This window comes from Mixophyes fleayi, chromosome 1 (genome assembly GCF_038048845.1).
Source record: "Mixophyes fleayi isolate aMixFle1 chromosome 1, aMixFle1.hap1, whole genome shotgun sequence".
Classification (NCBI taxonomy): Eukaryota; Metazoa; Chordata; class Amphibia; order Anura; family Limnodynastidae; genus Mixophyes; species Mixophyes fleayi.
The window spans coordinates 84,679,145-84,702,042 of NC_134402.1; the positions used below are offsets into that span (position 1 = coordinate 84,679,145).

The 22,898-nt window shown below is 39.9% G+C and overlaps 1 protein-coding gene across 3 annotated transcripts in view; it reads right to left on the reverse strand.

The window, feature by feature from the left end:
- GALNT7 (polypeptide N-acetylgalactosaminyltransferase 7) overlaps nucleotides 1–12,838 on the reverse strand; it is a 120,136-nt gene extending 107,298 nt beyond the window's left edge. Inside the window, exon 1 of one of the 3 annotated variants that reach the window (XM_075197693.1) lies at nucleotides 12,241–12,838. In XM_075197693.1, coding sequence (XP_075053794.1) covers nucleotides 12,241–12,363 — 123 coding nt within the window. In that variant the 5' untranslated portion in view covers nucleotides 12,364–12,838. Of the gene's footprint in view, nucleotides 1–11,744; nucleotides 11,831–12,240 lie in introns of those variants that run through there. The other 2 variants (XM_075197691.1, XM_075197697.1) reach the window with 2 other exon arrangements.
- Between the last annotated feature and the right edge of the window lie 10,060 nt (nucleotides 12,839–22,898).

The window sequence follows — 22,898 nt, forward strand, 5'->3', positions numbered from 1 at the left end:
AGCATGCTGTATGGATTGAAGGTAAAAAAATTGAGAGTCAGAAAGGCCAGTGAGAAGGAGGTTGCGATAGTCAAGATGAGAAAGGATGAGTGAATGGACTAGGGTCTTTGTTGCTTCCCGAGAGATGAAGGGACAGATTTTTGTGATGTTACGTTAGAGATAATGGAAGGATTTGGTAACTCCAAGGGTAACTCCAAGGCAGCGGGCTTGGATGACAGAAGAGAGAGTTATGTTGTCAACCAAGAAGGAGATATTGGGAGGGACAGCCACACTGCCAAGAGGAAAGATGATGAGCTCAAATTTGGAGATGTTGAGTTTGAAGAAGCGCTGTGAAATGTAGGTAGTTACAGCCAAGAGACAGCTAAATACTTCGGTTAGGAAGCCGAGAGAAAGGTGAGGGGAGGAAAGCTAGATTTGCGTGTCATCAGCATAGAGGTGGAAATGGAGGCCAAATAGTTGAATAAGTTCACCGAGAGAGGTGAAGTTGAGAGAGAAGAGTAAAAGTGCCAAGGACAGAGCTTTGGGGTCTCCAATAGAAAGAGATTGAGGTGGGAGGAAGAGTCAGAAGCAGACACGCTAAAAGGCCGGCCAGAGAGGTAGAAGGTAAAAAGGGAGAGAGTTGTTTTGCGAAGATCTAGGGAGTGAAGAGTGGTGAGGAGTGAGATCAATGGTGTCAAAAGCAGCAGAGAGATCAAGCAGTACGAGAAGGGTAGAAAAGATGGTGATACAGCGCTCCCTACAGGTGTTGAATGTGGACACTGCAGCCTCGTGGGACCGGAGGGGGAAAGGGGAAGGGGAAGGGGAAGGGGTAGGTTAAAGGGTGGCTCAACCCTTGGATACAGTAGTATTAATTGCTAGTCCCTGGGCGCATGAACAATGATACCATGTAAAAAAAGAACAATTTATTAGATAGTAGAGTTGTAACTATCATATAGAGCTGTATATATCACACATATAGCAGTGGTGAATAAACCTTATGCTGTATGTCACTAACAGCACATTGCATACAATAAGCATATATAACAAGCATAGGTGGACAATAAACTGAGCAATTGGCATAAATAATCCTAATGGTGCTGATATAGCACCTGATAGTCAATCTGGCTAATCATATGTGCAACAAGTGCTGGGTATTCAGCCCACAAGTCAAACACGCACCTTTGGATAATAACAAACAATGTCCAATTGTGAATCTCATAAATCCATTCCTCCTGGGTGAGGATATGCAGCAAATGGAATAGTGCAGACAGTTGGATATCCCCAAATGTGTAGTGGATCAGTCCCGAAAATAAATCCTGGTTTAAGAGTGGTTATAAATTGCAGATTATAACCACTCTTAAACCAGGATTTATTACATTGTTTGTTATTATCCAAAAGGTGCGTGTTTGACTTGTGGGCTGAATACCCAGCACTTGTTGCACATATGATTAGCCAGATTGACTATCAGATGCTATATCAGCACCATTAGGATTATTTATGCCAATTGCTCCGTTTCTTGTCCACCTATGCTTGTTATATATGCTTATTGTATGCAATGTGCTGTTAGTGACATACCGCATAAGGTTTATTCACCACTGCTATATGTGTGATATATACAGTTCTATATGATAGTTACAACTCTACTATCTAATAAATTGTTCTTTTTTACATGGTATCATTGTTCATGCGCCCAGGGACTAGTACGAGAAGGGAGAAGTGACCTTTGGACTTAGCTGAGTGTAAGTCGTTTGTTACTTTAGCAAGGGCAGTTTCAGTTGAGTGGAGGGGACGGAAGCCAGACTGTAGAGGGTGAAGAAAAGAGTGGGAAGAGAGAAAGTGGGTCAGACAATTGAAGACAAGTTTTTTTGTGAATTTTAGAAGCAAAGGGAAGCAGAGATGTTGGGCGATAGATGGAGAGAGAGAGAATGGGTCAAGGGAGGGTTTCTTGACAATAGGGGAAATGAGAGCATGCTTGAAGGCCAAGGGGATGATACCAGTAGAGAGAGAGAGGTTAAAAAGGTGAGCAAGGCGACGACAGGCATTGGGAGAGAGGGAGCAGCGGAACTTGGAGGGAACAGTGTCAAGAGGACAGGCTGTAGAAGAAGTGGAGGAGAGGAGTGAGGATCTCAGATACAATTACAGGAGGGCAGAAGCCAAGTGTGGCAGATTGAGCGACAGAGAGACAGGTAGGGGGCGGCGAGTCTGGTGAGAACAGATATCATTGTAGGTAGAGTCAATCCTGTCTTTGAAGAAGGTGGTAAAGTTAAGAGCAGTGATGGATGAGGGTGGAGGAGGACACAATAAAAAATGGTAGAGAAGAGGCATCAGGGTTTATTGGACAGGGAGGAGATGAGGGATGTGAAATAAGATTGTTTGGCAAAAGATAGGGCAGAATAGTAGGAGGAAACAATGAATTTGAAGTGGATGAAGGCAGCGTTGGAGTGGGATTTCCTCCAATGGTGTTCAGAGGAGTGGGGAGAGTTTTGGAGGAGACGAGTAAGAAGGGAGTGCCTGGAGCTGTCACAGAGATGGAAGAGCAGTAGGTCCAGGGAGTGACCATCACAGTGGCAGAAGTTGTCCATTGGGAGAGGCCATAGGAAGAAGTGAGAGTTAGGAGTTTAAAGGCAGCTGTAGTAATGGGAGAGTTGGTAGGGATGTTAAAAATCACTGATAATAGGCGTGGGAATATCAAAAGTGAGGAAATGGGAAAGCCAGGCGGCAACGTTATCAGAAATTGTAAGCAAGGCCCAGGGGGACAATAGATGACGGCAACAGGAATGTGGAGAGGGGAGAAGAGATGGATAGAGTGAAATTCAAAGGAGAAGAAGGAGAGGGAGGGTTCAGGGGGGATAATTCTGAAGGTATAGCCAGGAGACAGTAGGGAACCTACACCACCTCCTTGGCGGTCCTCAAGACAGGGAGTGTGCGAGAAAGAGACCCCTGTAAGAGATTGCAGCAGGGGAAGCAGTATCAGAGGGGGAGATCCATGTTTCTGTTAGAGACAGGAGACCTGAAGGAATGGGAGAGGAAGAGGTCATAAATGGGAGAGAGCTTATTGCAGACAGATCTTGCATTCCAGAGTGCACAGGGCAGGGGAAGGTGTGTGAGTGAAAGGATGGGAGTAAGATTGGTGGTATTGGATGTCATGGGGGGCAAGGTGATATGTGGTGGAGGGGGGGAGTGACAGAGGATAGAAGGGATAGGCTTGGGCATGTAGTATGGAGTAGTAATGTGGGGAGACATGTGGCGGAGTAGGTGGAAGTGTTGAATATAGAGTAATAAGGTACAAGAGATGTAGTAGCTGAGTTATTGCAGTCATGAAATAGGAGTGGATCAAAGTCCAGTTCACAACTCTTCACACTGAAACAGTTGTTGCAGGGGAAGGGAGTGGCTGAGCAAGTAGTACGCAGGCTGACTAAATAGAGGGGATGTTGCAGGATAAAAAAAAACTGACAGATAAAAGACAATCTCTTATGAGCTGAGAAGCATACTCTAATATGTTTTATTAATTAAAAGAAACAATCAATTATTTCAAGTTGATATTGCAGAGCTTTTAATACAAGTTAAAAGTGGAATATGTTCTTCGTATGCAGATTTGCCAGGTAATTGCTTTTATGAAAGAACAGGATTTTGCAGCAATTTCATAATGGTGCAATACCAAATAACTGCCTTCAGGTGGTGCTATGTGTTTTGGGAAACATTTTGTTGGGGGTCAAAGAGGTTTACAAAACAACAAAAACAGGTCTGTAAAGAAAAAGTACATCTAAGGTAGTGAAGAAAAAGTATAACTTCAAAAGTAACACAGGGAAAACTACGCATTATGTATAAAAGACAAAAGAAAGTAAATATCAAACAATATTAAAAATATACATATTTTGAACATGACTCTGACTGGGACTTAAGACCCCCCCCCCCACCAGAAGAAGACTCATGGTCAAAAACTAGACATGGCTCACACCAGTTTATTCTATGCCTTTTCTTGTAAGATGGCTACTTTCACTTATTGTTGTATTGTAATAATGTTTTTTTGACCAACCAAAATGAAGAATTATTACGTAAAAATTAGACAAGTCATAGTTAAATCTTCCATCTCATACACAAGATGATATTTAGTTCCAACTAGAATAAATAAGATAGTCACAGCTTCTTCTCATCTGTGTTGGCGAAGCTGTAATCAAAGAGACTTCTACCACATTTGGTGTTCGTGCCGTAAGAGTTACATTTTTTGGCTAGATATTCAGAAGCTACTGGAACAGGCCTGGCCGACCTGTGACTCTGCAGGTCTTGTGAAACTGTAAGTCCCAGTTATCGGTGGGCAGAGCATGCTGGGGCTTGTAGTTTCACCTGGAGAGCCACAGGTTGCCCATGCAGCTAATGTACCATTGAGTCCTTGGACTGTCCTATCAGGACTCCCTATCATAGGTCTAGGTCAGAACTGTCTACAAAATAGCCTTCCATATTATACTGGCAGCCAAGAACAATCCGCTCTGCCTTGTAGTCAATAGTAGAATCTGGTTTATCACATCAAAGGGAAAAAAAACCAAAAAAAAAAACAAAAAAAACACTCTATCCACATGGCAAAGGTGACCAGTTTGTTCAGATTTGTGAGACTTTTATTATTTAAATGCTGTAAATCCTATACTTTCATAATTCATAAATCTGACAAACTAATAACCTAACCAGCAAGTTCCGTCTGAATATCTGAAATATACAAATCACTCCCTCCCCTCCCGGTATAACATCTCTACTCCTCTTCCACCTTTAATATATTATACCCCCCCATATCATTTATAATAACATAAAATAAACCTGAAGTAATAAAATAATCCTAACATTCAAGGAAAGACACTGGAAATACTTGCTGTTTTTTTGTGTGTTTTTTAAAATTGTGAAATTTATTTTAGTATTTGTATTCACTTTATATTTAAACATGCAGCATATGTTGTTAATCTGCCATCTTGAAATAAAAAAACTTGTTACAAAAATGTTCTGATCATTTTAGAGTTTCAACAACAAATTTTCTTGTGCAAATGGGTATAAAAAAAAAAGCATTAAGAGAAAAGAAAATATAAGGAGAAGCATTCTACTGGCAGACATGGAATCTCCTATTACTAAGAAACAAATGTATATTCATCTCTAATCTTACTTAACTGTAACCGCTAAGGCCGAGGTTCTCAACCTGTAGTAAGTACATGTACCCCAAAGCATATCTCCGATAGATTCAAAGGTAATTTTGCTACAACTCAGAATTACATAACATTTATCAGAAAACGCTAAAACATATGCACAGGTAACCAGTAGCCTTGAGATATATATTGAGATATATATATAGATATATATATATACACACATATATACATATATATATATATATATATATATATATATATATATATATATATATATATATATATATATATACAAAAATACCTAAGGAGTTGGGGTTCTTTGAATAAATGGACCTTGATGAGGGGGTACTTGGTATAAACAAACACACTTTAGGGGATTCATGCAAAAAAAAAAGAAAAGGTTAAATCGAGCACTTGTGTATAAGTGTATAGCATCTCGTGCTACCTATTTTTTGTTTTGCATGGATATTTACATTTTCAGAAACTAAAATGTATTATTTCTTATAATAACGTTCTCACATGGGCCTGTTTCCTTCACATATGTTGTCAAATAAGCACCAGACATGATAGTCTATTTCTACTTCTATCTTTTTATTCGGATCAATATACTAAAATTCTCCTTATTTAGTCTTCCCCGTTGGTTCTGCTGCTTAATTGGCCGCCATTGTGAAAGGAAAGTCACCGGTGTGAAACAGACCAAAGTCTTAGTGGCACACTGGGAGACATTCAGCCAAATAAATGCAGCCCAGTGAGGACGCAGGTTTACAACCCGATACTTCAAAGGCAAAGGAAACCTTCATTTAAAAGTCTATTTCAAACTGATGAAACGTGCCTGAATTCTGTGAATGTGTTTTAATTTCACTTGTGCAGTGCCAAACAATTCTTTTGCATTACTTGTACTAATGTTAACTACCACTGAGATTAGGGACAAAATCTACTGTAACAACCACTGTAGCTCTTCCAAGCAGAAACTTGTACACTAACAATAAGATGGAGTCAAGACTAAAACCTGTGTATACTTTAATCCACAGAAAGTAGCTAACAATTATGCCCTATATATGTGTTTAAACATAAATACATAAAGCATTTTCAAAAATGCTCACTTAAATATGATCAGTGTTAAATAGATACTTTTGCTTATTTTTTTATTATTTAATGCTCAGCGATCGAAAGGGACAGTATAAATGGGAATAAGCTTATTTTTGAAAAATATATGGTGGAGTCACGTAAGCATTGTTACAAAAATAAAATATCAACTTAATGGTTTTTTATTGATTTGGAATCTCTGTGTTTGCAGACCACCATCTCTCTACAAGAGCCTTACAAAGCAGTCAATTAGCCTGGCTCAAGCTCCCTAAGCTATAGATAACAGTCAATTAACAAGAATACAGCTACCTATGCTTTCCAACCAAGTGAAAACAGATAGGAGATTGAGGCTGAAGGAAAGCTTATTCTTCACGAACAAACTAAGAAAACCCTTACTGTAAAATATTTTCTATAAGCTAAATAATAAACCACACATTTATAAACATAAAAATACACATTTTGATTCTTAATGTCTCTTTAAAAAGGTAAAGGCACAATACCAATTTTAATTATTTCCATTTGTATTGTACAGAGTAAATATGGTGATGAATATATATTTCTATCATTTATATAGCACCACTAATTCCGCAGCGCTGTACAGAGAACTCATTCACATTAGTCCCAGCCCCATTGGAGCTTACAGTCTAAATTCCCTACTATAGAGACACACTCACACAGTGGCCTGTGTCTGTGTAGTCATCATCATCTGACCGCACTAACAGGAACTAGTGAACTAAAACGTGGACCTTGTTCAACTTGGTCACCTATGTGTTTTGCTAGACACTCAGCATAAGACTCCATAGGTCTCTAAAGATAAACTATGGCCAAAATGCAATTGTGAGGCTGCCAAGAAAAGTGATAGTGAAAAAAAAAACCTCTTGGACAGATGTCAAGAAATTAGTCAGAGAACTCACCTACAACACCTGTCTCAAGCAAGAGGAATAAACAGGTTGCTGAAGCGGAACTACAGCGTAACAGCAAAGTGTAAAACTCACACAATGTAATAGAACCCTATGGATCTTTCCCCCACCACCTCCACTATTCCCACCCAACATCTCGGTTATCTGTGCTCTCCAGACACACCAGAATTGAGAATTTTAAATGTGAGCTGTACACAGCTATGGGGACAGTGGCAGTTGGTGGACAACGACTGCTGTATGTTCAATCATTTGCTATCAACATCCTGAGTCTGCCCAGCTCTCAGTAGTGCAACTAGTTTGTATTACTAAAAGCATCAAAAGTGCATGGAAAATAAATTAAAGATGCATCACTGAAACAAATCTAAAGCGTCTGTCAGTTTGCATGCGTTTTTAGCCATTGTCCAAATGCATGAATGAACAAGCCCTGAGGACTACCAAAATAGAGCAGAAGATATTATGGTATGATATGGAATATGGGCTATGAGTGCTCTCAGACACAGCACAAATTTAATTACAGTGCACTCTACAAAAGACTTTTCATTTGTGCTATCCATCTATATTTTAATCATGGTATAGTAACAATTGACTCAGTAGACGTCAACTTAAAGCTGCATTACCACCTAGGAAAAAAAATATTTTTAAGGTTCCACATCTTCAACTTGAGCCCTGGGGGCTGTTCCAGCTGTTTTCCTGAGGCTCCTTTATTTCTCTCGGCTAGGAGGAGGGTCCTCTTAGGAATTATTTTCCTAGGTGGTAGTGCAGCTTTAAGCAGGAAGACATCTACATGCAGACAAATGATAATATTCTACCTGTATGTGTTTGGCAATGGTGTCCAAGTTTCATGCTCCAAAGTAACCGACTTCAGAACATAAGTGCTAGACTGGTGAAAAGTGAAGCATTTGACAAAGAATTGCTGAGCCTATGTAGAAATAACTTCCATGACTGTTTGCAGACATCAGGCGTCAGAGAGCAACTGAAGGGACATATTCAATTGTTGGCGTTACAGCCAAAAGTAACGCGCCCCGTGCACTATTACCGTCCTTACGGTAATAGTGCGCATAAATACCGTTATTACGGTACTTTTCACGCTGGATTTAAACTCGTGGCTCCGGCTTACTATTACCGTAATAATGGTAATAGTTTTTCTGCGGCGGAAACTGCTAACAATTGAATATGCCCCAAAGTGTCTAAGGGATATATTTACTAAGCGGCAGTTCAAGGCACTTTCAAGTAATTTTCTTCGACCGGCAATTTTAATAAAGACAAAAGCTGATGGGCTTTGTTTTTAGTCAGAGTGCCGTTTTAATAAATGACTTCAAATCACCGGGAATCGTCGGGAACTGCCGCAAAGTAAATATAACACTAAGTATTTTTCATATAGATATTACCGTACAAGGAAAATTAAAATGCTACCTACAAGAGACTCCTGCAATATGATTTATGTAATGGTGAGAGACAGAAACAGATAGGAATAGCAAGAGGGTCTTTTACAATATAAAACAAACAGGTGGACAGAGCTGGATCCGGCACATACGCAGCAAAATTGGTAGTGTACACTATAACAAGGTATGCTGCACATTATGTCATACACATGCAGGTAAGAATCTTTTTTACGTGTTGCCCAATCAGCTGACCCCCAAAAAACGATTTTGGGACCCAAATTAGGGTCACATCCTACAGAGGACACACTTCTGAGTCAGAACATTTTATTATATTTGCCAAACCTATACTTGCTAAAATAATGTCACTATTCCAAAACTAGTTTAAAAAACCTGCACAGGAAACTTCTTATTGTGAAATATTGTTATAGCACTAAATAATAGGACAGGAAACAATGTGGACGTAAATGTAACGTGTTTGAGTTACACGTGTACCACACCACTGTTGGCTTGGATATGATTTGCATTCAGGTGTTAACCTACTCATAACCAGAACATAAAATGTAGACTCAAAACCATTAGTGATCCTCAACACTCATACATACAAATGTCACATTTAAAATGCACTTTCATTTGGAAAAGAGATCTCAAGAAAAAAAAAAAAGAGACATCTAAATCAAAGACTATTTAATAAAGCGCAAACTGACACAGTTGGTAAGTGTTTTCTTATTTTTACAGCATTTGAATTCGCACCACTTGGGGTCTTGGTAAGACCCAAAGTGGTGTTCCAGAATCTCTTTTTGGGGTCCTGGATTGTCAGATATACATGTTATTGTGAACTGCCTTTTTGGGTGTTCCAAAATAATTGTACACTGACACTTTTCCCAGCTGAAGAAAAAAGATTAAGCAGCACTGCCCTCATAAAAATGTGTTATGCAAATTCAGTTACTTTAATCACATATGCTTTATAATATGGAATATTTCTTCAAACCCACTGCAACAAGTTGCACAAAAAGCAATGAAAAGAGACTGTTACACATAAATTTGCAATCTACATACATTTTAAAGATGTCTTGTTTTCTGCCAATATAGGAGTAATGATGTGTTTAATTAAACAAGCAAGGGTGAATACACAAGAAGGCTGAATACAACCATTGCATATTCTTCATTCATTTAAACTTTTGAGAGATGCTTACTCATATTATTCAATTTATTTTTACATTGATTACTTGAGTCGTATAAATAATCTCAAGTTCAAAAGAAATGATTAGACCTGGATTTTAATCAGTATTGTACTCATTTCAGCACACATATTGATCGAAGTACTCCAAGCAAGTCCCATGTCTAGCCAGGACCCATCAATGGCAACCCTATAAAGTTGGCCTGCCTGTGGCACTGCAGAGCACAAACCCTTTATTGCATTGCTGTTGAACCGGTCATGCAAGAAGTCCTAGTATTGGAAGAAGTTTAAAGTTTCTCTAAAAAAATGTGCAGATCAAATTATATTAACTGGATATAAAAAAAAACCTGCTGGTTTGCACAAAGTTAATCTGGGAATGGATTAGAAACTTCTTCTGTTTTTATAGGTCTCCAAGGTGACTTCTTATAACAAACATAATCTAAAGTACAGTATACTTTGGCCTTTACAAAACTGTACTATATTACAGTGCCGAAGTGCCACTTGTAGCTGCATTGACTGGCACTTTACTCTCTGCGTGGAGCAATAATAGTAACAGGATCTCAGAAGTTAGTGAAGGAAAAGAGGCATGTCACACTAAATAACGTCAGATCAACTAGTTCTGGTGTCAAAACTTACCAATTATATGATTATTTTGCACAGGAAGCTGTAGCCATATGAATGGCTAACATCTATTATGCATACAAACATCTTTCACCTACATTTTTAAAAACATAGGAGCCTATTTCACAAGCTTCTAGTCCACCGAAAATTACCACTGCAAATTTAATTATCCCCTTTATTTATAACTAGGGGATCGCAGCAGATATCTGCTGCGGCCCCACCATTATCGGAAGCAATAGCAGTCCCCATAGGTTTCTATGGGAATGCCATTGTTTGTGATTTAACAAGTTTAGAAAACCAAAAGATTTCCAGAACTTGTGCCCGATGGCCAACGCCTTGAAGTCTATGAGTAGAGCATTATGGTGGAGGGATCTTCGGATCCCTTACTACATCTTCTCTGCTCTCCCCTCCGGAGACTATCGCAAAGGTGGGTATTTTGTGATAGTGACCATAGAAGAGATAGGTGTTCGCCAGGAAAGCTGTTTATCGTGACTGCTATCCAACAGAACACTTATAATAAATGGTCACGATCTTTCATTCCTTGTTATTGCGATAAGGATCGAAAATGATGGTGTCAAAAAAAACGGTTATTGTTAAATATGCCCATAAGATTAGTGATATCACTCATTCGCTATTATTAACAGTTGTGCGTATATAAGAATTAACATGCAATAATATTATCTGAAGTAAGCACTAATAGACATTACTGTACTCTGCATTTGTACTTTGACATTGTACTTTTATGTTTTTGCAGAACATCTTAGTACCTTTTATCACAGTTTACATACAGAAAGTAAATTATCACATATATAACAAACAGAGAATACTTTTTCCAATTTGAAGAGAATTTTACTGAAATGGAAGGTACATCCTGTGGACAGCAGCTAAATAAAATGAACACACTCTCTACAATTAGGGGCTAATTCACTTAGCCACAAGACTGCATATAGTAGAAGGGTTGTTTCTGCGTGATGTTTAGGCAATGATCTTTGCTCATGGAGGTGCAAGCAAAAATTAACATAGTTGTGGCCATTAACATAACGCATGCGGCTAATTGAATTGGCCCCATTTAGTACTATGTTCGTATTTCAGGCAACCTTTTAATATAGAAGTTATTCTAATTTCTTACACAGAGAAAGGAACTAACAACTACACATTGACTGGCAAAAAAAACCCCAAACATTTAAAAAGAGCCCGGTTTTAGGGAATGCAATTGCAATAATTGAGCCGAGGAACAAAAAGCAACTTGGCCCACGTCCCAAAAAGCAAGTCTTACAATACAATTACATGTGTCAATAAACTCTATAAATTTACAAATGTCAATACTATTATCATGACGAATGTACAGGCTTTACAGGTTACAACACAGCCTAATCTATGGGTCTATAGGTCTATGGGAGGAGCAGTATCCGGGTGGAATATAGCTTTCTAAGGGGAGGGAGTCACATACTTTTCTTTGAAATCATCATGACATCAATACACGGGCCACCCCCTCATACGTAGACTAGAGGCGAAGGTGTGAGGGTTTGTCTATTAGGGCCGGGGGGAGACACCAATTACCCAGAACCCCACGGGGCAACCAACTCGTGTGCTCAGACGGACGCCCCTCCCTGCCCGGACTTACAGCACGTATAGTATTACGCCGGCCCCATGTATGATGCTGCGCAATGCGCCGCTGAGCTCACGGCATGAAACCCAATTAAGACGATTAGTGAAATTAATTAATCTACCTTCACAGACAGAGGGGTCTGGCCTAACAATGTACAGCTGCAGGCCCCTCGGCAATGGAGGTCGGGGAGGGAAGAAGGGGGACTACTCCTCGCAGCATTGATACATAAACATGTCTGGCTGACAATAGCTCCTCCAGCATATACAGTGCAATGGGAGATCTGTCACACACACGGGGTAGGGGGGAGGGTCACAGGCATCGGGCACATAGTACTCACCCTGGCCACCTGGGAGTGCGGCTCGCTCCGGCCGGAGGAGAGGGAGGACCAGAGGATAAGCAGTGCCAGGAAAGTGGCCAGCACCAGCAGGCTGCGAAGGAGGAAGCCGGGCTTCAGCCTCATGCTGCTGCTCGGAGGAGAGAGAGAGAGAGAGAGCCGGTCACGGTGCACACTCGCCGGGAGAAAGTCAGAGGAGTGTTGTTATTGTGATGTGCTGTGTACACCCTGCCACACAGCACAACCACACACCCTGACACACAGCACAAACACACACCCTGCCAGACGGACAGGAGACACACTATCCAGCTGCTGTTGTGCTGTGTACTAACTACTTGCTACAAGCCCCTGTCATGGGATTCTTGCTGATCTAGTGCACACACAGGGATCAGGCTGACTGTAAACTGAACAGCAGTCCACACTCAGTACTCCAATTACACTGAGCACATCCTCACACTGAGCAGATGTTATCCCCTCCACACACACACACACACACACACACAGGTGTACCAGCCTCCTCTCTCTGTAACTCACTAATCTGTGCTCCTTTCTCCTCCCTGTGCACTGTCCCCGGCTCCTTCCTCCTGTCCCGCTGCTGCCCCCTGCTTCACCCCGCCTCTGTCAGACATAAAACTTTTCTGCCGTCCTTTCTGAGGTGTGACTGGCTCCTGTCACTTTCTGGACGTGTCTCCCGGACCTGGCTTCTTACCCTGTTTGCCCAGTTACTACCCTCTATTGTAATTACACCTTTGTATATGTATCTGTCATTCAATCACTATTCCCACCCCTCCTATCTTTTTATTTTGTGACGACTGCCCCTTTGCCCCTGCAATCAATCCTGTTTTTGTAATACATTTGAATGCTTCGATCCTTGTATGGTCACTCTCAATTATCGTTCTATTGCCACATTATGGACATTATATTGATAATGAAAGCAACCCCATTGCCATACTTTGGATATATTTGACTGATGATGAGAGCAATCCCTAACATGTTTGCATTTCTTTTTTTCAATATTTTTTTTTTTTTAATGCTATATAGATTTTTAATTCCAAATTCACACTACATTGTATTCGCATTATTTTTTTTGAAAGCATCTTTCAGAATATTTGTTTTACCTCCTCAGTTATTTGTCCCTCCGCACCTTTAGCTTGGGAAGTTAAATAACCAGGATATAGACCAGGAAGTCCACATGTTGTAGATATACGTGGCTGCTACATCTCAAAAGAATTTTCCACCTTTAACCACCCCACCCTGTCAGGTGAAAGAGCAAATTCTGGCACTGGCAATCATCTTTAGTTAACAAGTCTTGTATGACATTCCTGTGAACAAACAGGTGCACATGAGGTGTATTTGTGTCTTGCAAAGACCTTTTAGAAATATTTATATTTGGTGATAGGTTACAGATGCATTTGTGAGGGATTTTTTGTAAACCTATGATAACATAAATTTGGTATTATTGCAACACGTTTTAAATACTTTGTTTTTCCATATCTGCTAATATTGTAACATACTATACAGGGCCTTGAGTCGGGTGCATTTATAAACATTGCACATGATGGAATCCAGACAACCAACAACAAGAACAGCCTCCAACATGAGTGAGCACTGAATATATAGCTCGCTAGCTCCTACCATCCTTTCTGTATCTCAAAGGTCTTCAACATTCATTAAGTTTCTTGCAGATGGGTCACTTGTGAAAGTTTGAAAATACTTTTAAGAAGACACGTGGAGGAATACATTTTTCCTTAGGATTGTGAGTAAAGCTGCTATTAATAATTTACAGGTTGTGTATGACAAGTGGCAAATTAAAACCATGGCAACCATAACAACATGACATGCTGTAGTGTGCAGAGTGGGTTTTGAACATTATAGCTTAACCCCACCTCCCCCCTCCTCTGCAATACCATGACCTTCAAGCAGCTTCCTCAGAGCCATTTTTGTAAAAGGAGCACTGATAACCTCATGAAAATTACTCTGCTCATACCTCCCAACTATCCCGAATTTAGGGGACTGTCTCTCGGCAATTAGGACTTTTCACTGCCTGGAATGTGGTCAACTGTGTTTCGCTCAATACAGTGAGTGGGTGCCGTGAGCTTCTGGTAGTAGTGTGCAGCAATGAAGGGTTTTTTTTGTTGTGTTTTTTTTTATTATTATTGGAGCAGTTGGGGTCCCCTAGTGTCTCATAATTACTATTCACTTCGCTATATTTACATGGCCACATTCCGGAGGGCTCCTGATCCTAAAAATTCTAATGTTGAGAGGTATGTCAGCTTCATGTTAAAAAAGTACACAAAATAGCTGTTAAAAAAGTCTGGGATTGTGTCTGTAAGCTCAAACTGGTAAAGCATTAAGAAACTTTTCATGTAACTTTTATTTTCCTTTAATTTTGTTTAGTGGTACATTATACTGGTATATTAACCAATCCATCCCCCCTAAAAGAAAAGTCTAGATCCACCCCTGGCTGCATGTCATGCTAAATAATGATAAAATCTATTAGTTCTGATAGTAAAACTTGCCATTGATGTGATTTTTTTTTCATAGAAAGTTAAAGGTATATGAGTGGCATAACATGTATTATGCATACAAACAACTTTCACCTACATATTTACAAATTAAGATTAGTGATGTGACTGCTTCAGTATTACTAACAGCTGTGCATATAAGGTCTGACATGCAGTACTATTATCTGAAGTAGGCACTATTCGAGGTTACTGTGCCCCATATAAAAGCACTTGTTCTGTGACATTGAACTTTTATCCTTTTTATAATTTACACTGTGGAGTACATTATCCCATATTATAATTTACACTGTGGAGTACACAGGCCCGGCGCTCCCATTAGGCAAGGTTAGGCACTTGCCTAGGGCGCCGGGCTCTGGAGGGCGCTCCCTCCAGAATGAAAATTACTTTAAAACTGTGCGGCGACCGCTGACCATACCTGTCACGGCCGCCGCACAGCATTCAGATGCACGGGGGAGGGGGAAGAGGCTATTGCTCACCACCGCCGCCTCTCTGCTCCGTCTCCTCCCCTCCGCTCACTAGTGTCAGTGAGTGGAGGGGAGGAGACGGAGCAGAGAGGCGGCGGTGGTGAGGTAAGGAAAGACGGGGTGAGAAGGGCGCCGTTTTTGCGGGGGGGGGGGGGGGGGGCGCCGTTTTTTTCAAAATGCCAAGGGCGCCATGGACCCTAGCACCGGCCCTGGGAGTACATTATTCCATATATTATAATTTACACTGTGGACAGGGCCGGATTAAGGGAAGGGAGGCCCCCGGGCTAAGGATACGGAGACGCCCCCGACCCGATGAATGCCTGTGGGCCCCCCAGCTGCCCGAGGCCCCTGGGCTGTAGCCCCTTTAGCCCTATTGTTAATCCGGCTCTGACTGTGGAGTACATTATCCCATATTATAATTTACACTGTGGAGTACATTATCCCATATATTATAATTTACACTGGAGTACATTATCCCATATATAAGCATCAACAGAGAATACATTTTACAATTTGAAGAGGAGTTTACTGTAATGGGACACTCAAATGTGACTTGTGTAATAAAGACAGTCTTGATATTCTGTCACTGTTTTAATGTGCCCATGTTTTGTCCTTCTGCTCCTTGGGAGGTTTCTGTTCCGACTGAGATTGCCTTAGGACACTTGTGTTTCGGCATCTAAATCATGCACAGAAAGCAGTATTATAAGAAAAATAGAAAGTTGACTTTAGAGAAGGGAATGGTTCTAAAGGGGAATGAACCTGGGCGTTAAAGTGGCTTATTTATATTATTTATATCTTTCACCATGTACTTTTTAATTTACACCAGTATATATAGGCAAATTCCCATTTTACAGAGCAGCCCCCAAAAGTGGAATGTGAGTGTGTGTGTGTTTTGCAGGACCACATATATAAATATGCAGACATGTGTATGAAAATGACATGTAATAAAGACAGTTATGCTGTCCCCTCACTCTCATGATTAACTGACATGAGTTTTAAATGAATAAAGGAGGCGATCCTAAAGTTGTAGTAGATAGGATTCTGAAGTGACAATTTTACTCTTCATCAAGTTTCTAGCTGAAACTGCAAACCAGCAAAAGTATGTACAAGTTGAATCTCTCGTGGCTGTTACAAAAAAAAAATCAGAAGGTGGATGGGAAAAAGGAAATCCACTGCAGTGATCATTTTTTTTTGTTTGGATTGAAATAGTAACATTAAAAATACTGTTATTTTCATTTTTTTATATATGAAAGATGACAGCTGTCACACATGACCCACAATGATTTCAGCCTACCACTTAGTCCCTTCTAAAAATGTATTATGCTATTCGCTGTGCTTCTGAAGAGAATTAGAACCTACTGCCCATTTACGTTTTATTGACCTTCTCTGAGCTTGCAAAGGTTGAGAGCCAAGCAGCAGAGCAGACATGAATGCTAACATATTTTACAGCCAAACAGTACCCATACTTGTGATAAACAATACTTCCCTCTCAGATTCTATTCTCCTTTTTTAGTATACATATGTATTGCTTCAGTGCAAAGGGACCTACAATCTAAAGAATAAACATAAGTTGCTGACTATTCACTGTCACTGAATATTGGATTCTGATATTTTCATGAAGAGAAAGGAAAGAAAGGAACTATTGTGTATTTAGATGTGCTTGGAATCTTGCCACACAAAACTGAGAGATGTGTGGGCAGGAAAACAAATAATGTCAATTTTTTCTAAAACATGGGAGTGGGTAAATATCATTATGAACATGAGAATACATCCTTTTGAGTATATTTCCAGGGTTAAATATTCGTAATGCATACTTGTTTCCTAGGGAAGACAATTTGTTCGATTGACTTAACTTGGCAAAGCCTCTAAATATATTTGCCAGTTAAAGACTTAGAAATAGCATTTGAATTGGTAATAGGTACTGTGACTTTTAAAACATGTTAGGAACTATTGTATTAGAAAAAGAACAAGCTACATTGATAACGATGGCAGTGCTACTTATTGTGTGCCTGACAGTCTTGTTTTTATAATGCTGTTACTTTTGGCATACAGAGATCTAAAATAAAGAAGTGAAATTCATAATGACAGAAATGGCTTAAGGCTTTTGCGAGATTTTAATCTAAGGGAAATGGGTGAGGGAAACAATGAACTTCAAATGAAGGCGTGAAAGAATGACCAGACTTATTTATTTCATCAGGGTACATGTGTGATCTTCAAGAAATCTGAAGGAAAGTGGTTTATCAGATTGTGAGATGTCCATTAACTAACCACAAAAATGTGGTTACATCGGACCGTCAATGAGGAAGGCTCAGTGTCTAAGGAGCACCAAATTCAATAGTTATAACAGCCTCACCCTTTGCCAGCAAGTAAAAGGACACACATCTTACAGTCATCTTTCCTATCTTCCTCCCGGCTTCTATTAGCTGGTGACATATCACCCAATCCAGGTGCCCCTCACTTCTCCCACACACATATATCTGAACGCTACGTAAATCCAGCAAACCTCAAACACATCTCCTGTCTCCCATCTCTTTCAAAGTCCTTTAAATGTGCCCTTTGGAAAGTACGCTCACCTTACACGACCTCTTCCTCTCAAACAAGCTCAACCTTCTGGCAATAACAGAAACAAGGCTCACACAATCAGACACTGCCTCACCTGCAGCCCTTTCACATTGTGGTCTCCATTTCAGGCAGGCAGACAAGGAGGTGGGGTTGGACTACTTCTCTCCCTACAGTGCACATTCACAGTTCTACCAAATGTCCCATCACTCACGTTCATATCTTTTGAAGTACATACTGTTAGGATTTTTAACCCATTCTCTGTGTATCACTGTGATCTATCGCCCCCCCTGGACCCCACCAACAATTTTCTTGAACATTTCTCTGCATGGCTCCCTCACTTCTTATCTTCTGACATCCCCCCATCATCATGGGTGATTTCAACATCCCTATTGCTAATCCACATTCCAATACTGCTTCAAAACTGCTCTCTCTAATCTCCTCACTTGACCTCTCCCAGTGGATTGAATACGCTACTCATCAGGATGGCCACTGTCTTGTGTTCTCTAAACTATGCTCAGTTTCTAATTTTTTTAAAACTCCTTTCCACCTCTTGGATTATCACCTTATTAGTTACTCGCTCAGTCCCAGTTCATTAACCACCCTGCTGTCAAACTCTTCCAAGCCTCCTCATACCCGCAAGGATCTTAACTCTATTGATTTTCAACAGTTTTCCACCTCTCTCCAATACTTTCTCTCCCACATTTCTACATTCTCCTCCCCTGATATGGCAATTCCTCATTTTCACCATACCCTAGCAACTGCCCTTCAAGTGGCTCCAGTGACTCTTCATACTCCATGTAGACTTCGTTGTCAACCATGGCACACTAAAGTAACACAAAATCTGCAAAAACTTTCTCATAAAGCAGAACGTCACTGGTGCAAATCTTGTACCTCTAAGGATTTCAGCGCACATACTGCTATCTACCACTCTTATTAAAATGCTCTGGACACTGCTAAACAAGCATACTTCCAACCACTCATATATGCTCAGGCTTCTAACCCCAAAAGCCTTTTTAACACATTTAAATCTCTTCCCAATCCTCCCACTCCAAACTAAGGGTGTGCACCGGCCACTTTTAGTGTTTTGGGTTCTGATTAGCTTGAGGTTTTGGGTTCTGATTTGTTTTGCCAAAACATCCGAGGAAAGGTTTTGGTTCCGATTTCTTTTTAAAAAAGCATAAAAAATGCTAAAAACCAGTTTTGTGGGGTTTTTTTTCACTCCTACGCTATTTTTAACCTCAATAACATTCAATAACAATTCTTTCCACTAATTTCCAGTCTATTCAGAACACCTCACAATATTGTTTTTAGGCCAAAAGGTTGCACCGAGGTAGCTTGAGCACATAATGCCAAAAAAAGAGGTACAAGATGGAATTGTTCTGGGCCCTCCCTCCCACCCCTCGTGAGATTCGACGCGAGACTTGGACGACAGAGCCTCGTTTTTAATTTTTTGCCCGCCGGAAATATCTGAACAGTGCTCGGATCCCGTTCGGATCCGCACTGTTCCGCTCATCTCTACTCCAAACCCTCCGACTAACATCAGTGCCCAGGATCTTGCCTTCTATTTCAAGGACAAGATTGATAAGATCAGACTTGAAATGGCATCATCTCCTGACTAGAAATCAGCTCAATTCCTTCCCAGCATCCTCTGACACCCTCTCTTCATTTGATCCCACAAATAAAGAGGACATTTCTACTCTCTTCTGATCTTCCCACAAATTTGCAGGTCCTTGTCTTGTGTGCTCATGTCACCTCTAACTAAAATCTGTAATCTATCTTTCTCTACTGGTATCTTTCCATCACTATTCAAGCACGGAGTGATTACTCCTATTCTAAAAAACAAAATTCTGACCCAAACTCTCTCAAATTAACGCCCCATCTCTCAGCTCCCATGCCCCTCCAGACTTCTTCAGTGAATTAATAATACAAAAATAGGGTGAAGTCAAAGCGCTTCTCGTTCCATCATAAATAGATAAAGAGTAAACTACATAATCGTAGTCAAAGTCTCAAAATGGCAAAATCATGAATATTCTTCAATCCCCACAAAGTATGGCAGGCATATAATTAAACCAGATATGATTCCACAACGTTCCTTCAATCCTCGCCACATGGGATTGTACTTACAGGACTTCCGTCTTGGAGATCAATGTAATCAAAATCCTTAGCAAGGGTTCCGAATGTGATGTTGGATTCACTTGCTACTTTCGATTGGGCAATGCTTCTCCGTGCTTCCAACGTCAAGGCACGATTTTGTAGTTTACTCTTTACCTATTTATGGTGGAACCAGAAGCGCTTTGATTTTACCCTATTTTTGTATTGTTTATTAGACGTGTTAACATTTAGGTGTATTGCTTTAGGGTGAGGTAGAGCGGTCTGTTTGAGCGCCTGTTGTATTTGTTCTTTTTCCCTTATTCTTGAGAGGATTGCCTACACTCGCCTCATACGTTTCCTTTCTACAAACAACTTATTCGATCCACTTCAGTCAGGCTTTCGCTCTCTCAACACGCTACAGAGACTGCGCTGACCAAGGTTGTCAATGATCTGATTACAGCTAATCTAAATACCGACTGTCTTTCTGCCATTTCATCTTGGCTGTCCTCACGCCAACTCAAACTCAATATTTCAAAAACAGAATTAATAATATTCCCACCCAACAATAGAAGCTTGTTGCCTGACATTTCAATTTCTGTTGACATAAATCCCACCCAGCAATCTTGCTGCCTATGTGTAATCTTTGACTCGCAACTATCCTTTGTTCCCCACATCAACTCTATATTTACATCATGTTGCATACATCTAAAAAACATTTCCAGAAAACGTACATATCTCATACAAGACATTTCAAAAACTTTAATTCATGCACTCATCATCTCCCACATCGACTATTGTAATTCCTACCTTATTGGTCTTCACAAAATCAGACTCGAGCCCCTACAATCTTTTTTTCACGCAGCAGCTAGATTGATTTTCCTTCCAAATCGTTTTTCGTCTGCTGAGTCATTCTGTCAGTCTCTACATTGGTTGCCTGTTTCTCAAAGAATCCAATATAAAATTCTTCTAACATACAAGGCCATCAACAAAATTGCACCGACATTCATCTCCCTACTTGTCTCAAAATATCTCCCAACTTGACACCTCCGTTCTGCACAAGATCTGCGTCTCTCTTCCAGTCTCATCACTTCCTCCCATTCTCGGTTATAGGACTTTTTTCGGCCTGCACCCACTTTATGGAATTCACTCCCTCTCACCACAAGACTTTCCTCTAGGGGTAAATGTATGAAAGTCCGGTTTTTTCATAAATTTACCCCCTAGTCTTCAAATCTCTTCTCTGAAAACCCACCTCTTCAGACAAGTTTATAATATTCCTCTACCACCCTCTTAATCACCCTAGATTACCCTATTACCACCCTCTATACTGCTAACAGAAGACAACAACCCTCTGACCAACATAGTTGTGTGACTGAGCACACAGCCCACTAAATACTTTGTAACCTTTGCATTCTAGCTGGGCAAATATTCAATATGATATAGCACTTACCCATGTGTATCAAACCATTGTCCCATAGATTGTAAACTTGTGAGCAGGGCCCTCTTACCTCTCTGTCTGTATGTATTACCCAGTATTGTTTTATTACTGTTTGTTCCCAATTGTAAAGCGCTACGGAATCTGCTGGCGCTATATAAATAAATGTTGATGATGATGATAGTTCAAAAATAGCCACAGTGAACTAGAAAAATGACATGAAAGTATGGTTTTAAATAGACTGGCACAGTGATGTTAGAATAGGCATGACATGCCCAAATATATACTTATACATGTGTAATTATATGCACACATGCATAACTATTAATTAATGTTACAAAAAATTGATTATGCTGCTTTTGTGAAGATGCCAGATATGGCAAGTAGAGTGACAAGAACGGCAATGGGAATGTTGCAGGTATATAACATTATTCCACCTTACAGCAGGTGGACCACAGACACCAGTTACCAGTTAAATTAAATGTCCCATCAACTTTTAATAAGGCAAGGAGTATGGACATAGCAGCTGTAATCTAAGATCATCCCCTACGATCTTAAAGTTTCCAGTCTACAAGATACTGCAGGTGATCTCAAGAGATACAGGAATCAAGAATCTGGCTTACTTTAAAAATGCCCTGGTCATCGGTTGCAAACATTCTGGGAGGAGAAGACTGGAAGGTGTATTTGAGAATGAAATAATAAACAGTAATGAAAAATGTTTGTCATTTTGAGGTTTGAAGTCAATTTGAATTGGAAAGAGCTGTGATTAATAGGATTAAGAATTCAGTATGGAGCAATTAAATGAGTGAGCTAAGAAGAAGTCATAATGATGAAGAACATGAATGGGTGTCTTTACTTTAATAAAAATGACAACAATACAGATTGGGTTTCATTTTCGGCTAACTGGATGTCACAGAATTAATTTAGAAGCAAGTGAGATAAGAGTTGAAGGTGTTTGCATTCAGGAAATATGGTCCCAGAACTACATAAAAAATGTTGTTTTGGGGATTTGTACTCGTGTATAGTGAATTAAATTCTACAAAGGAGATTGTCTTATTTATCATAAAGACATATGAGTAGTGCAAATTTAGAATGAAGATGCATTTTTGAGTAAGATCCACATTTTGATACAGTAGATTTTTGTATATAATTGGCTTATACCCCCTTACGTCTTTAATGCGACCATGCATACACTAAGAGTTTGTTCATGTAACTGCGACATAATTAGTTGCAGATACATTCCCATATGCCCCTTTTAGGATGCCTATCTCTTGCAGGGTCTTTAGGAGTGGTGCAACAATATGCAATGATGATGCAGCAACACTATCTAGATGTTTCTGATTGGCTGATTGCATATTGTCCCATCCATCTGATGGATTACCACTGTGTCTGTATTAAGTTAAAGTCATGTATTCGCATTACTTAATTGACAATTTAATTTGGACTACTGCAGTAAAGAACATTCCCATTGTATTTTTCAAGGGGGAAATAATGGCTTTGGAGGTGTTTGTAATTCATTATATGTTAAATGGAAATGTTTAAATGAATTTTCCTATTTATTATTTCTCTTACATATATGACACTTCA